At 48.1% G+C, this 17,500-nt stretch overlaps 1 protein-coding gene across 1 annotated transcript in view; it reads right to left on the bottom strand.

The window, feature by feature from the left end:
• znf407 (zinc finger protein 407) overlaps positions 1-17,500 on the bottom strand; it is a 195,093-nt gene that overhangs the window by 47,449 nt on the left and 130,144 nt on the right. Inside the window, exons 6-8 of the mRNA XM_046314326.1 lie at positions 11,809-11,892; positions 10,219-10,339; positions 3,200-3,378 (exon numbers count right to left, since the gene is read on the bottom strand). Coding sequence (XP_046170282.1) covers positions 3,200-3,378; positions 10,219-10,339; positions 11,809-11,892 — 384 coding nt within the window. The remainder of the gene's footprint in view (positions 1-3,199; positions 3,379-10,218; positions 10,340-11,808; positions 11,893-17,500) is intronic.

Here is a 17,500-nt window from a genome sequence, read left to right as displayed (position 1 = left end):
ACCTCTCTTTTCATCCTTGAGAAGGGCTTTAATTCGAAGTGCGACGGCGTTGAATAAAGAAAGGGTGATGAAAAAAGAGAGGCAGAGACGGCACCGAGAGGAGCGCCGCGGACGCCCGAGTGTCAATCAACTGCGGCTGTGAGGGGCCCGTGACTGGGGCTACGGAGGAGAAAGAGAGGAGAGGAGAGAGAGAGAGAGTCTGTGTTTGATCTGTGTCTTTCAAAGGGAAAACAGCAGGAAGGGCCTTCACAGACGATTTGCCTCTCCCTGCCAGCTCCAGCTCCATCCTGACAGAGAGCAATCACAAGCAGGTTAATTCAACATCTACCTTCTTCATCTTTTTTTCCCCCGCTCTCCTTTCTTTTGGTCTCGTTCTGTCGACTCGGATGAAACGTTGCTTTCCGTTTTCAGAGAGCCCCGCAAGAGCACTTTAAAACACAAACAGACCTTCTTTCAACCTTCTGTGGGTGTGAGGTTGGGGGGGGGGGTTAAGGGTGTCTAGGGGGGTGAGCCAGAGTGTAAGGGAATATGAAGCAGGTATTTTGCCAACCATAACTCTATGGAAGGCAAAGAGAGGCCGGTGAACAGTCAGCAGATTCAGCACACAGGGACAAAACACGGACCCATCCTGTCTCCATAGAAACTAAAGAAATAAAGCCACAGTGTTTCCTTCTCCATGCTCTATGGCCATGTTCCTCACTCCAGTAATGGTATCCTCTACTGGCCAACGTCTGTCCTGGTCTGTGTCCCGGGCACTGTTTTTGACCAGAGCACTTATTGGACCCTGGTCAAAAGGAGTGCAGGAAATAGGGAACAGGGCACCATTTGGGACGCAGACCTTGGACTGGAGCGGCTAGCTACCCATATGCTTTACTATCCAGAGGGCACCAGGTCAGAGGGATAACAGGATAAAAGGTGTCCTTTCGGGTCCCAGAGAAGGACATTCAACTCTCTAGATTGGATTTGGGGCCTTCAAGGACACAGGAAGAACACTCAACACAAAAGATAGATCCAATAGAGGACGAACAGATTTGTTCTGGAGGAGGAGGAGGAGGGTGGATGAGGCGGAGGGGGTAGAGGAGGAGGGGGTAGAGGAGGAGGAGGAAGGGGTAGGAGGAGGAGGAGGAGGAGGGGTTAGAGAAGGAGGAGGAGGGTGGAGGAGGAGGAGGGGGTAGGGGAGGAGGAGGAGGAGGGTGGAGGAGGAGGAGGGGGTAGGGGAGGAGGAGGAGGAAGGGGGTAGAGGAGGAGGAGGGGGTAGAGGAGGAGGAGGAGGAGGAGGGGGTAGAGGAGGCGGAGGAGGGTGGAGGAGGAGGGTGGAGGATGAGGAGGGGGTAGAGGAGGAGGAGGAGGAGGAGGGGGTAGAGGAGGAGGGTGGAGGAGGAGGAGGAGGGGGGTTAGAGAAGGAGGAGGAGGGTGGATGAGGTAGAGGGGGTAGAGGAGGAGGAGGAGGAGGGGGTAGAGGAGGAGGAGGAGGAGGGGGTAGAGAAGGAGGAGGAGGGTGGATGAGGTAGAGGGGTAGAGGAGGAGGAGGAGGAGGGGGGTAGAGGAGGAGGAGGAGGGGGTAGAGAAGGAGGAGGGTGGAGGAGGAGGAGGGGGTAGAGGAGGAGGGGTAGAGAAGGAGTAGAGGAGGAGGAGGAGGAGGGAGGGGGTAGAGGAGGAGGAGGAGGAAGAGGGGGTAGAGGAGGAGGAGGAGGAGGGGGTGGAGGGAAGAAGAAGGAGTGATTGGCAGGGCACTGTATTATTACATCCAGCACTGCCTGTCAATGGCTTTACAGGCATCACCAAATACAGCAGCTTTCTCTACCTACCATCTACACACACATGATACCACTCCCCTGAGAGAGAGAGACAGAGAGACAGAGAGACAGAGAGAGACAGACAGAGAGAGAGAGAGAGAGAGAGAGAGAGAGAGAGAGAGAGGGAGAGAGACAGAGAGAACAGAGAGACAGAGAGACAGAGAGACAGAGAGACAGAGAGACAGAGAGACAGAGAGAGAGAGAGAGAGAGAGAGAGAGAGAGAGAGAGAGAGAGAGAGAGAGAGAGGGAGAGGGAGAGGGAGAGGGAGAGAGGTGTCAGGGGAGCTGTTACCCACAGGAAAGAGTCCGAGTGAAGATCAGTGTGTGTTTGTTCACTCGCAGGCCTGTGTGTAGATAGGGGTACTCCTACCTGTGTGTAGATAGGGGTACTCCTACCTGTGTGTAGATAGGGGTACTCCTACCTGTGTGTAGATAGGGGTACTCCTACCTGTGTGTAGATAGGGGTACTCCTACCTGTGTGTAGATAGGGTACTCCTACCTGTGTGTACTCCTACCTGTGTAGATAGGGGTACTCCTACCTGTGTGTAGATAGGGGTACTCCTACCTGTGTGTAGATAGGGGTACTCCTACCTGTGTGTAGATAGGGGTACTCCTACCTGTGTGTAGATAGGGGTACTCCTACCTGTGTGTAGATAGGGGTACTCCTACCTGTGTGTAGATAGGGGTACTCCTACCTGTGTGTAGATAGGGGTACTCCTACCAGTGTGTAGATAGGGGTACTCCTACCAGTGTGTAGATAGGGGTACTCCTACCAGTGTGTAGATAGGGTACTCCTACCTGTGTAGATAGGGTACTCCTACCAGTGTGTAGATAGGGGTACTCCTACCTGTGTTTAGATAGGGGTACTCCTACCTGTGTGTAGATAGGGGTACTCCTACCTGTGTGTAGATAGGGTGTAGATAGGGGTACTCCTACCTGTGTGTAGATAGGGGTACTCCCTGTGTGTACCCTACCAGTGTGTAGATAGGGGTACTCCTACCTGTGTGTAGATAGTGGTGTAGATAGGGGTACTCCTACCTGTGTTTAGATAGGGGTACTCCTACCTGTGTGTAGATAGGGGTACTCCTACCTGTGTGTAGATAGGGGTACTCCTACCTGTGTGTAGATAGGGGTACTCCTACCTGTGTGTAGATAGGGGTACTCCTACCTGTGTGTAGATAGGGGTACTCCTACCTGTGTGTAGATAGGGGTACTCCTACCTGTGTGTAGATAGGGGGTACTCCTACCTGTGTGTAGATAGGGGTACTCCTACCTGTGTGTAGATAGGGGTACTCCTACCTGTGTGTAGATAGGGGTACTCCTACCTGTGTGTAGATAGGGGTACTCCTACCTGTGTGTAGATAGGGGTACTCCTACCTGTGTGTAGATAGGGGTACTCCTACCTGCATGCAGGTAGGCCAGGTCAGGGTTCTCGATGTCGGGGTGATGCTCCTTCAGATGGTTCCTGAAGTCCATGGGGCCGTTGGTGCCGTAGTCACACTTGGGGCAGTTGTACATCTTCACTCCCTCGTGTTTCCCCGTGTGCAGGATGTGCTTTCGGATGTTCTCCGCACAGTTGGATCTGTTGGGAGATGAACAGACAACGATTAAAACGGAGGAACAGTTGATTCAATTAGAAGATAAAAAGATCAAACGAAGAGTAAAAAAAAAAGACAGGAAGGAGAAGAAGAAAATCCCCCAAACAATCGAGGAAGCTCCCCTTGGAAGGGTTCCTGTACTGACGCTTTGGCTTTCTTCTATTGACACGAACAACATGAATCAAGTGGATTGAACGCAAACAATTTAGTGGTGGGGTTGAGGGAGCATGTTTAAGGAGTTTACATATTTGGAGAGACTCTTAAAGCCCCTGTGACGACGCAATACACACAATCCAAAATGGGGGGGGTGGTAAACAATGATAAACAATTCTACAATTTGTGAGATACATTTACATGCTGTGGATGCAGCACTGTTGTCGTTTTCACACAGCCCTTGGTACCTCTTGCATGTTGCAGACGTTTCACTCCAGGAGTATGAAACTCCTGCAACGGGGCGAAAGCTAAAAACAACATTTTTACACCGTATTTCGACAAAGTCTACCGTGTTTGTAATCTCGGAACCCCTGACCCAAATCTGGAATCCGTGATTCTGGGCACTGAGGAATTTCAAAACGGAGCTCAAGTAACACACACACACTGACATAACCCCAACCAACAGATGCAACGGTTACCACATTATGTAAGCACGGGCAGTGCAGGAGACGCGGCACTTTCATTCACGCACGCACACACACACACGCGCGCACACGCACACACGCGCGCACACACACACACACACACACACACACACACACACACACACACACACACACACACACACACACACACACACACACACACACACACACACACACACACACACACACACACACACACACACACACACAGCATAATGCGTGATGGATAGGGCACTCGTGCTTGGTCTCGGGCTGACATTCCCGGACAGCATAATATGCAATCCCTTATCACCTTGGCTGGGACAATAAAGGCTCACGGGTACCATAGCTCACGCCAGGCAAGGGTAGAATTTGTTTTCACTTTTTGCCGAGACACCTCCCTCCATCAAGGGTCTTAGCAGTCCGGCTCCATTTGCTTTACGGGACTTCATAATATAAAGAGGATTACCCACAGGGATGTAACTACCCTCCACCTCATGCTAAAACCCATACAGGATGTATGGCCGGCCTACAGTAACGCATGGTGTATGGCCGGCCTACAGTAACGCGCATGGTGTATGGCCGGCCTACAGTAACGCGCATGGTGTATGGCCGGCCTACAGTAACGCATGGTGTATGGCCGGCCTACAGTAACGCATGGTGTATGGCCGGCCTACAGTAACGCATGGTGTATGGCCGGCCTACAGTAACGCATGGTGTATGGCCGGCCTACAGTAACGCATGGTGTATGGCCGGCCTAGAGTAACGCATGGTGTATGGCCGGCCTAGAGTAACGCATGGTGTATGGCCGGCCTAGAGTAACGCATGGTGTATGGCCGGCCTACAGTAACGCATGGTGTATGGCCGGCCTACAGTAACGCATGGTGTATGGCCGGCCTACAGTAACGCATGGTGTATGGCCGGCCTACAGTAACGCATGGTGTATGGCCGGCCTACAGTAACGCTCATGGTGTATGGCCGGCCTACAGTAACGCGCATGGTGTATGGCCGGCCTACAGTAACGCGCATGGTGTATGGCCGGCCTACAGTAACGCATGGTGTATGGCCGGCCTAGAGTAACGCATGGTGTATGGCCGGCCTAGAGTAACGCATGGTGTATGGCCGGCCTAGAGTAACGCATGGTGTATGGCCGGCCTACAGTAACGCATGGTGTATGGCCGGCCTACAGTAACGCATGGTGTATGGCCGGCCTACAGTAACGCATGGTGTATGGCCGGCCTACAGTAACGCATGGTGTATGGCCGGCCTACAGTAACGCTCATGGTGTATGGCCGGCCTACAGTAACGCGCATGGTGTATGGCCGGCCTACAGTAACGCGCATGGTGTATGGCCGGCCTACAGTAACGCGCATGGTGTATGGCCGGCCTACAGTAACGCATGGTGTATGGCCGGCCTACAGTAACGCATGGTGTATGGCCGGCCTACAGTAACGCGCATGGTGTATGGCCGGCCTACAGTAACGCGCATGGTGTATGGCCGGCCTACAGTAACGCATGGTGTATGGCCGGCCTACAGTAACGCATGGTGTATGGCCGGCCTACAGTAACGCGCATGGTGTATGGCCGGCCTACAGTAACGCATGGTGTATGGCCGGCCTACAGTAACGCATGGTGTATGGCCGGCCTACAGTAACGCATGGTGTATGGCCGGCCTACAGTAACGCATGGTGTATGGCCGGCCTACAGTAACGCATGGTGTATGGCCGGCCTACAGTAACGCATGGTGTATGGCCGGCCTACAGTAACGTATGGTGTATGGCCGGCCTACAGTAACGCATGGTGTATGGCCGGCCTACAGTAACGCGCATGGTGTATGGCCGGCCTACAGTAACGCGCATGGTGTATGGCCGGCCTACAGTAACGCGCATGGTGTATGGCCGGCCTACAGTAACGCGCATGGTGTATGGCCGGCCTACAGTAACGCATGGTGTATGGCCGGCCTACAGTAACGCATGGTGTATGGCCGGCCTACAGTAACGCATGGTGTATGGCCGGCCTACAGTAACGCATGGTGTATGGCCGGCCTACAGTAACGCATGGTGTATGGCCGGCCTACAGTAACGCATGGTGTATGGCCGGCCTACAGTAACGCATGGTGTATGGCCGGCCTAGAGTAACGCATGGTGTATGGCCGGCCTAGAGTAACGCATGGTGTATGGCCGGCCTACAGTAACGCGCATGGTGTATGGCCGGCCTACAGTAACGCGTGGTGTATGGCCGGCCTAGAGTAACGCGTGGTGTATGGCCGGCCTACAGTAACGCGCATGGTGTATGGCCGGCCTACAGTAACGCGCATGGTGTATGGCCGGCCTACAGTAACGCGCGGTGTATGGCCGGCCTACAGTAACGCGCGGTGTATGGCCGGCCTACAGTAAGGCATGGTGTATGGCCGGCCTACAGTAACGCATGGTGTATGGCCGGCCTACAGTAACGCATGGTGTATGGCCGGCCTACAGTAACGCATGGTGTATGGCCGGCCTACAGTAACGCATGGTGTATGGCCGGCCTACAGTAACGCATGGTGTATGGCCGGCCTACAGTAACGCGCATGGTGTATGGCCGGCCTACAGTAACGCGCATGGTGTATGGCCGGCCTACAGTAACGCGCATGGTGTATGGCCGGCCTACAGTAACGCGCATGGTGTATGGCCGGCCTACAGTAACGCGCATGGTGTATGGCCGGCCTACAGTAACGCATGGTGTATGGCCGGCCTGCAGTAACGCATGGTGTATGGCCGGCCTACAGTAACGCATGGTGTATGGCCGGCCTACAGTAACGCATGGTGTATGGCCGGCCTACAGTAACGCATGGTGTATGGCCGGCCTACAGTAACGCATGGTGTATGGCCGGCCTACAGTAACGCATGGTGTATGGCCGGCCTACAGTAACGCATGGTGTATGGCCGGCCTACAGTAACGCATGGTGTATGGCCGGCCTACAGTAACGCATGGTGTATGGCCGGCCTACAGTAACGCATGGTGTATGGCCGGCCTACAGTAACACATGGTGTATGGCCGGCCTACAGTGAGTAACGCACACAAACAGGAGCAATAAATACCACCCAGCAAGTAACTATCCAACATTTTCAATTCAGAATTTTCCTCGGCCACTTAAAAGTTATTTCAAAACTTCCCTTCAGATAGAGAGGTCCTCGTTCACCGTCAGGAAGATAATAAGAATAATCATAAATCGTTAACAAAAAAAACAAAACAAAAAAAAACATAATATAATTTATATTCAAGACAAATGAACTGATTTCTTATTCCAGGCCAGTGGAATAAATGCATCCATTCAGAGTCAGATATGAAAAGGTTCTAAAGAACAGTGTGAGGGTGGGATCCCGGGGGAGCGCTTCTATCTCTCAGATATGGTAATGGCGTAATTGTCATATTAAAACAACATCGTGTGCGTTTAGGAGTCAGCAGGTGTCAGGCTAAAAGAAAGGCCCACACAGTCCTCCGACGATGGCCAATATTAATTAGTCCAACGGCCGCCTTTCAACTCTCTCCACGTCCGTGAGCAGCGACATGGGAATCAACCCCGCTGCCGAGATATCGTCGTGATTCGCTCCGTCTTTTTATTCTTTTTCTAAAACATTTCCATATCTTCTTCGTCGACGACTGCATTTGGTAATGAGGCTAGTAATTGAGGCTGTTCGTTAGCAGTGGATTTCAAATGTGCGTCTTTGTGTTTCAAGAATGGCGGTAGGCATCTGCGACGGCAAAGAGATGGCCTAGACATCATTAACGCTCATCCACGCCTTGCTCTCCGCCTCTCCCAACACTTCACAGGGTCACCGGCCCCGCGACTCCCACTGCCAGCCGTGTGGCTGGCCTCGAAAGTTAGCGCTACCTCGAATTAGCTCAAAGTAGATCTTTTCGCCGGCAGGCAGATTGAAAACGTGCATACAGAGGATGCTGATCTAAAGTATTAAAGGGAGGATATCAATGCTGTCAGTCATGATGCCTTAGTAGCTATAATGAGTGTCTATTCATTGAGAACAATAGTCATAATGTAGTTTTGGCCTGCAAAATGAGGTATACTGTATATCATTGTAAGATAGCCTTTGAGAATGTATATTTTTTATTTGACCTTTATTTAACTAGGCAAGTCAGTTAAGAACAAATTCTTATTTTCAACGATGGCCTAGGAACGGTGGGTTAACTGCCTGTTCAGGGGCAGAACAACAGATTTGTACCTTGTCGGCTCTGGGATTTGAACTCCAAGTCCAACGCTCTAACCACTAGGCTACCCAGTTATCCCTTTGAAATATGATTGTTAATCATATCTGACAGTAATTACCTTCATCTTACAACCATAATTGTTTGAACTTTCAATCATACAATAAAAAAAGTTATATTTCACATTTGAGGATAAGGTAAAGAAGTTGCATTGAGGATTTCATAGATGTCAGCGACACATCTACTATTTTATACCAATATAAGATAAAACAATATATACTGAACAAAAATATAAACACAACATGTCAAATGTTGTTTTCATAAAGCTGAAATCAAAGTTCCCTGAAATTATCCATACACACAAAAAGCAAATTTCTCTCAAATGTTGTGCACAAATTTCTTTACATCCCTGTTAGTGAGCATTTCTCCTTTGCTCTGACAGGTGTGGCATATCAAGAATACCTTGCGCTGGGGACAATAAAAGGCCACTGTGCAGTTCTCACACAACTGATATTTATGTCTGTAATAAATGTATTTTTGGGAAAAACTCATTCTAATTGGCTGGGCCTGGCTCCCCAGTCGGTGGGCCTACGCCCTCCGAGGCCCACCCATCTCTGCGCCCCTGCCTAGTCCTGTAAAATCCATACATTATAGCCGAATGAATTTATTTCAAATGACAGATTTCCTTTTATGAACTGTCACTCAGTAGCATTTATTTTTATTTTTGCACATGTTGCATTTATATTTTTTGTCCAGTATAGTAAATGTATTACGATATAATTATAAACATAATACAATGACAAGTTGCAAGCGTTATAATGGTATATCAAATTCTATATATCATGAGATATCCTGTTCACGCTCAAATGTTGACAGTGTCTTGACTAGCACATCCTTATTTGTGTGAAGTCATTGAACAATTGAGCCATTGAGCCATTGGAGGTTTACAAATGTATCCAGGGTGGAAGATTCGGAGCACAGAGTTAGGCCCCTCATGACTACCTGGTGTCCGTGTTCAATTCCTCCGACACACACGAGGAGCCCAGCAGGGGTTGCGAGCTGCTACCCTCTCCAGCCCCTCCCCCTCTGCCCTCCGTACCCACAGGGGCCAAAACAAAAATGTTAATTGGTCTTCTAATTTGCCGTTTCATTTGCCACAATCTGTAACGATCATTTGGTATCAGCTACAGGAGCAGTTGATTTGGTTCCCCTCTGTCGCCTCCCCACAGTGCTTTTAAACGTCAAATACTACCCTTCCCTTGATAAACAGGATGTGAATTGAGTGCAAAATGCGTATAAATAAGTGAAATATGACATAACACCTCACATGCTAAACCATTGCCTTCCTACAGAAGACAAGCTTCACCATGGTAGAGCAACTTGTAGCCAAAGTGTTTCTGAACTATGTTAAAAAGAACAAAGAATGGCAATTGGTATTGTGGTCCCGTTAATGTTTAAGGATAAGGGATATTTCTCCCTCTGATGTTCCTAAAGATATTAACCGAGATTGGAACATCTATAGTATCTAAATAATACATTCCCAATCCCAACAGCCTTGCATATCCTTGTAGAGCCAACCACAACAAACAGCCTGTCCATGTCATTTTAGTTCCTCTAAAACCGACGCCGGGAGCCTTCCTTTCACACTTCCACCACACCTGAGAGGGGGAGGAAGAGGACGAAGAAGAGGAAGAGAAAGCGAGATGGAGGAGTGCAACGTTGCCAAAGGTTTTCCCAATTTCACCGACAGTTTCCTGTGTAATTACTGATGGTCTGTGATGGTGTTTTAATGACAGAGACCTGCCAGCGGCTGGTGGCTGTAGCCTGCTGACGATTGCAGAGTGATGAGATGATGAAGCCTGTGGGAGATCCGACCTGTGTGTGTGTGTGTGTGTGTGCGTGCGTGTGTGATTAAACCCACAGTCCTCCTGCCCATCAACCCCTGCCATCAACCCCTGCCCCCATCTGTCCATCCATGCGTGGGCGAGCCCAATCAGCCGGTACCTGTAGTCGCACCAGGGGCATCGGTAGGGCTTCTCCCCTGTGTGCACGCGCTTGTGGCGGGTCAAGTGGGACTGGGTGGTGGAGGCGAAGCCGCACAGCAGACACTTGAAGGGCCGTTCTCCTGGGGGGACAGACAGAGAGACAGACAGGGACGATGAGGGAAGGGAGGATCAGAGAGAAATACAGAATCACTGTCCGTCTCAAGTGGAATCTCTGTCTAACACAGGCATTTACGTTTAACATATGAATCATTTAGCAGACGCTCTTGTCCAGAGCGACTTAACATGGCTAGATGAGACAACAACATATCGCAATCACAGCCCCTAAACAAAATCGTTATTAGCAAAGTCAGTGCTATAGTGGGAAAGTAGTTGAAATCGTTCAAATACTTTTGAGCAGTCGCAATTTTGCGACTATTCCAATAATTCAATTGTGCCAGAAAAGCTCAATCAAGGCCACCTAAAGCAGCGATTGTCAGCGGGTCACGGGTGCCTGAGCAACACAAAAAACATAAAAGTCTTTATGGGGAAAAAACTCCACTCTGAACTTAAACGACTTAAGCCAGGTAGAAAGTGTGTAGAACTTATCATGAACCTTTTTCTTTGTTGATGTAATTGAATCTCTGAAATGTTTTTCTCCAATCACAGTATTTTCAACGTTAGAGCCATTAGCAGCGTAATTTTTGGTTGATTTTGTGGTCTCAAACCAGTGAATTTATGAACATTCTTCATCAAGAATATGGGAGAATTGTTATTATTGTCAATGAAAGAACGAGGAATGTTGTTCCCTTGTCATATATTTGCTACATTTACTAACAACATAGCATTAAACATTTTTTTTACAGATATTGTTTTTGGCGATTCTTTTCCGCGATGCGAATATTGGGTCGCGACTGAGACAACCTGGGTTCAATTTGGGTCCCGAGGCAAAACCAGTTGAGACCCAGTCATCTAAAGCATTTGAAGGGACTTCAAATCCTATTTAAACCCAGGCCTGATCTGAAAAAGAGACATTGACTGATGACAGTGTGTCCGACAATAGGTTGCAGAGATGTATTTATTGGAATTGAAACCTGACAACAGGGGACAAGAGAGGAGAAAAAGTAAGAGTGTTGGGTAAATGCAAATGACTGTCAAAATGCGACAGCAAAAGAAATCAAAATTATGAATATCTAAATTAATATTTATAACGGGATGCTTGATCCTTGGGCGCCTGCCAGACGAACGGTTAACAGGATTTGTTTCACTTTCCCAATTTCCAAAAAGCACTTGTTATTGACACCATATCTGAAAAATGCAATTTTCCTAAGAAATAGAACATGGTGAAATGATAACCTAAATTAAAAATGTCTCAGATTCAGTCATCCATACTGCTACACATGTCTATCACTGACAGCAACATGTCAGACTGTGTGTGTGTGTGTGTGTGTGTGTGTGTGTGTGTGTGTGTGTGTGTGTGTGTGTGTGTGTGTGTGTGTGTGTGTGTGTGTGTGTGTGTGTGTGTGTGTGTGTGTGTGTGTGTGTGTGTGTGTGTGTGTGTGTGTGTATGTCAGATGCTGGATGTGTGCAGCTCTAGCGTCGTGTGGCTCACCTGTGTGTTGCCGGCGATGCTTGGTGAGGGCGTGTCGCGTGCCACCCGCAAAACCACAGAGATCGCACAGGAAGGACTTTTCTCCTGTAGGGGGCGGGAACGAGGGAGGGGGGCGACGACATTACAGAGTCAACAGAGGAAGAAGGAGTAGGGACAACATCATCAACACAGAGAGAGAGAGAGTGTTCATTAACAGATGAAAGCGGAGGGAAAAGTCACAGATCACTAGTGTATATCCATCAAGGCTCTCACAGTTAACTAATTCCTCCTATCAAATGTATCCATGTAAATATGTCAAATGGGACAGAAATTGCCAGTGTGGTTTATTGACTGTGATAAAATCTGAAAAGCACCGCTGAACATAATTACATACTTGTCAGAGCCATAAAAATTAGCTTTATTATCAATGGGATGGTTTTGTACAACTTCATTTCTGTCCAATGCCTTCCAGATGGGGCTGAACTGATCACTCCAGCGGGTTTTTTACTACGCAGTGTGCCTCTCCTCTCTCCCTGCATTTGGCTCTGTCATTAACATCTCTCTCTCTCTCTCTCTCTCTCTCTCTCTCTCTCTCTCTCTCTCTCTCTCTCTCTCTCTCTCTCTCTCTCTCTCTCTCTCTCTCTCTCTCTCTCTCTCTCTCTCTCTCTCTCTCTCTCTCTCTCTCTCTCTCTCTCTCTCTCTCTCTCTCTCTCTCTCTCTCTCTCTCTCTCTCTCTCTCTCTCTCTCTCTCTCTCTCTCTCTCTCTCTCTCTCTCTCTCTCTCAGCACAGACACACTTCGCAACAGAAAACAAAACAAAACGAATCCCCCAAAAAACATTTCTCCTGTATTTCAGCCCTGCCACAAAAGGACTAGCTGACATCAGCCCTGCCACAGCCCTGCCACAAAAGGACTAGCTGACATGATTCTCTCATTAACACAGGTGTGAGTGTTGACGAGGACAAGGCTGGAGATCCCTCTGTCATGCTGATTGAATTTGAATAACAGACTGGAAACTTCAAAAGGAGGGTGGTGCTTGGAATCATTGTTCTTCCTCTGTCAATCATGGTCACCTGCAAGGAAACACGTGCCGTCATCATTGCTTTGCACAAAAAGGGCTTCACAGGCAAGAATATTGCTGCCAGTAAGATTGCACCTCAATCAACCATTTATCGGATCATCAAGAACTTCAAGGAGACCGGATCAATTGTTGTGAAGAAGGCTTCAGGGCACCCAAGAAAGTGCAGCAAACGCCAGGACCGTCTACTAAAGTTGATTCAGCTGGGGCACCACCAGTACAGAGCTTGCTCAGGAATGGCAGCAGGCAGGTGTGGGTGCATCTGCACGCACAGTGAGGCGAAGACTTTTGGAGGATGGCCTGCTGTCAAGAAGGGCAGCAAAGAAGCCACTTCTCTCCAGGAAAAACCTCATATTCTGCAAAAGGTACAGGGATTGGACGGCTGAGGACTGGGGTAAAGTCATTTTCTTGATGAATCCCCTTTCCGATTGTTTGGGGCTTCCGAAAAAAAAGCTTGTCCGGAGAAGACAAGGTGAGCTCTACCATCAGTCCTGTGTCATGCCGACAATAAAGCATCCTGAGACCATTCATGTGTGGGGTTGCTTCTCAGCCAAGGGAGTGGGCTCACTCACAATTTAGCCAAAGAACACAGCCATGAATAAAGAATGGTACCAACACATCCTCCGAGAACAACTTCTCCCAACCATCCAGGAACAGTTTGGTGACGAATAATGCCTTTTCCAGCATGATGGAGCACCTCGCCATAGGTCAAAAGTGATAACTAAGTGGCTCGGAGAACAAAACATCAATATTTTGGGTCCATGGCCAGGAAACTCCCCAGACCTTAATCCCATTGAGAACTTGTGGTCAATCCTCAAGAGGCAGGTGGGACAAACAAAACCCCACAAATTCTGACAAACTCCAAGCATTGATTATGCAAGAATGGGCTGCCATGTGGCCCTGAAGTTAATTGTCAGCATGCCTGGGCAGATTGCAGAGGTCTTGAAAAAGAAGGGTCAACACTGCAAATATTGACTCTCTGCATTAACTTCATGTAATTGTCAATAAAAGCCTTTGACACTTATGAAATGCTTGTAATTATACTTCAGTATTCCATAGTAACGTCTGACAAAAATATCTAAAGACACTGAAGCTGCAAACTTTGTGGAAATTAATATCTCATTCTCAAAACTTCTGCCACGACTGTACTAATGAATGTGTTATTCAATGTGTTTCTACGGGCTTTCGCAGGAAATGACAAATTCAATGTTTTAGCAAATCATTTTTGTACATATTTATATATATATTGTTTTTAGACCTACAGGGATCCTAAATTATACATTTTATGACCATCTTAAAACAATTCCTTATGTTAGGCGACAGGTAGCCTAGCGGTTAGAGCGTTGGGCCCAGTAACCAAACGTTTGCTGGTTCAAATACCCGAGCCGTCAAACTAAAAAAATCTGTCGGTGTGTCCTTGAGCGAGGCACTTAACCCTAATTTGCTCCAGGGGCACCGTAGTATTATGTGATATAACATCTTTTTTAGCTTAAACCTACAGGTGTTAATACAGCGATATATAACAGAGGCTTAGTATGGTGCTGTGTCTCAGTGCCAGCCTGTTGTTGCCCATTGTTAATTACGCCAGCTACACTCAGCAGGGAAGAACTCTGATTAGTGTGCAGAGCTCTGGCCTGTCTGCCTGCAGGACAGAAGGCACATGCTGTAGCTACCCACATGAAAAAAATACTACAGTTTACTATAGAATACTACAGTACTTACTATAGAGTGCTGTAGTAAACTATATACTGTAGAATACTATACTACACACTGTAGTATCCCTCGATCATGTGTAGTACTTACTATATAATGTTGCGGTATACTGCAGAATACTATAGCAAATTCTGCAGTATTATCCGCAACAACATCAAAAAACACTGTAGTATATACTACAGTAATGTCCGCAAAATATACATTTCTCATGTGGGTACAGTAGCACACACGCAGGCATGCACACATGCAGACAGACACACACACGGACACTTGCAGCACGTGCACGCAGGCGCGAAGCCATGCACACACAAGCACACACACACACTATCACTGTCACTTAACTGCTAGTCTCAATCCCAAAGTTTGAACTTCCACTGTGCATTGATAATGCATTGAGGTGGCAACTTCATGCAGAGGGAAAGTAGTGTTTTTCACTTCGGATAACAGCTTTTATTGAATCCACAGAGAGAGAGGAGCCTCGTATTACCCACATTACACCCATTTAAACCCACTCGACTGTGAGGAGTGTTCTAACGCAGTGCCACTTAAGAAGAGAAAACCACCAGTCTTAAATAGGTGCTTTTCCCCTTAGCTATAGAGGATTCCTATTTGTTCATTCTGGAATGATAGAAATCTTTGAGCTTTTAAATTGCCCTTCTTCCTCTCTTTCTCCTTGTCGGCATTGAAACCTTCAGGGAAACATTAGGGGAATGTTAGGGGGAACGTTTGCAGTCTGTTAGGGGAGCGTTAGGTCTGCCTCCTCTTTAGTTCCGATCAGAAAAATAGCCCCCTCTTTCCCTTCTCCCCATCACCCCCCGATTCCACCCGTCGCCCTTCCATCACCCATTATGCCTCCATGCTACAAGACCCCACCACGAGAAAATCCATAGCCATCGATTCCCGCTGGCGATAAATGACGTGTGATTTTCATCTGCCATTCGATGGTGGTGAGCACTCTGAGGGCCGAGGGGAGGATGGCGTGGGTGGGGGACCGGGCAGTGACGGGGCCCTGTCAACACCAGGGGATCCAGCAGGCTAAAGACACTGAGCACAGGGCCCGTACATACACACACACACACAACTGAGACAAGCACACAGGGGCCCTGTCAACACCAGGGGATCCAGCAGGCTAAAGACACTGAGCACAGGGCCCGTACATACACACACACACACAACTCGCTCACGGAGACACACAGATCAGACAAGCACACAGTCGTAAAAACGCAACCCAGATTACACTCAGTCAGACTCACAGACAGACAGACAGACAGACAGACAGACAGACAGACAGACAGACAGACAGACAGACAGACAGACAGACAGACAGACAGACAGACAGACAGACAGACAGACAGACAGACAGACAGACAGACAGACAGACAGACAGACAGACAGACACAGACACACACACACACACACACACACACACACACACACACACACACACACACACACACACACACACACACACACACACACACACACACACACACACACACACACACACACACACACACACACACACACACACACACACACACACACACACACACACACACACACACACACACACACACACACACACACACACACACACACACACACACACACACACACACACACACAGTGGCCAGTTAAATCTCTCACATAACTTTGCGCCATTTTCAACAGGTCTATTAATACTATTCTTACTCGTCTGCCACTTCCTCTACCCCTAACAAAATAAATCCACTTAATGCTAAGACCTGCTAAAAAAGTACTTTGAAGTCAAAATATACCACCTCTATTTGCACGTGCGCGAGTGTGTGTGTGTGTGTGTTTTGAATCACATACACTGCTACGGTTTATTATCTATCCTGTTGCCTAGTCACGTTATTCCTAGTTACATGTAGTGTACATATTACCTCAGACCCCTGCACATCGACCCGATACTGATGCCCCGTGTATACAGCCAAGTTATCGTTACTCATGGTGGATTTATTATGACTTTTATTATGAAGTGTTCTTACTTATTTCTCTATTTTCTCGCTCTCTACATTGTTGGCAAATGCCCGTTAGTAAGCATTTCATTTTTAGCCTACACCTGTTGTTTACGAAGCGTTTGACAAATCACATTTGATTTGATTTGATATGTGTGTCTGGGTGCTGTGTTTTAAATAACCCTGGAGGAGTCTGCATGCAGCTATAATTGCCTCCCTCATTAGTTATGTTTTAGCAGGGTTGCAGTTGGGAGGGCAATTAATTTTACCGCTTAATTTTTGACACAGAATCCGCCCGCTGTATTGATGTGGCTCGCCATTTTTGGGCCTCATTTCTCAGGGAAATTAATTGACAAAAGTGCGAAGATTTATCAGCATATCGCCAGATTAAGCGACAAACTGAGGCAATGAGGAAATCAATTGTGGCCCTGTCGCAGCAAACGGCACTGCCGGGTCCCTCTGCGGAAGAGCTGGGGAAAAGGCTGGGGCGGGTTGGGACATGTCTGATTTATTTATTTATTTGAGACGCTCATTCATCAGCCGTTACAAATTACCCTGGCGGCTGACGCTACCTCCCCTCCTCCTAAACCCATCCTCCTCCTCTTCCTCCTCAGCTCAGACATTGGGGGGTGTGAGGAGAGTGATTAACATAGAAAACACACAAATCAGCCCCAGAACAATGAATCCAGTTGGGGACATGATTGCAGGCCCAGGAGTGGGAGGTGTTCACACACAGAGGAAAAGCAGGAAGTCCCTCAAGACGGCTGCTCACGTCACAGTCCCAGTCAGAGAAATGGTGGCAGCACAAGTGTGTTTTATAGAGACTCATTGTCTCTCGACACAATGGAAAATATTCAAATGCAAACAGGACTGAGATCATACCATATTTAAAAGACAGAATTCCATTTCATGATTAGTGCTGTCGCATATCTCAAACACTGTTC

Source organism: Oncorhynchus gorbuscha, linkage group LG19, assembly GCF_021184085.1.
Source record: "Oncorhynchus gorbuscha isolate QuinsamMale2020 ecotype Even-year linkage group LG19, OgorEven_v1.0, whole genome shotgun sequence".
In the NCBI taxonomy this organism is placed as follows: Eukaryota; Metazoa; Chordata; class Actinopteri; order Salmoniformes; family Salmonidae; genus Oncorhynchus; species Oncorhynchus gorbuscha.
Note: the sequence above shows the minus strand (reverse complement) of the source record. Positions and strands in the feature narration are given on the sequence as shown.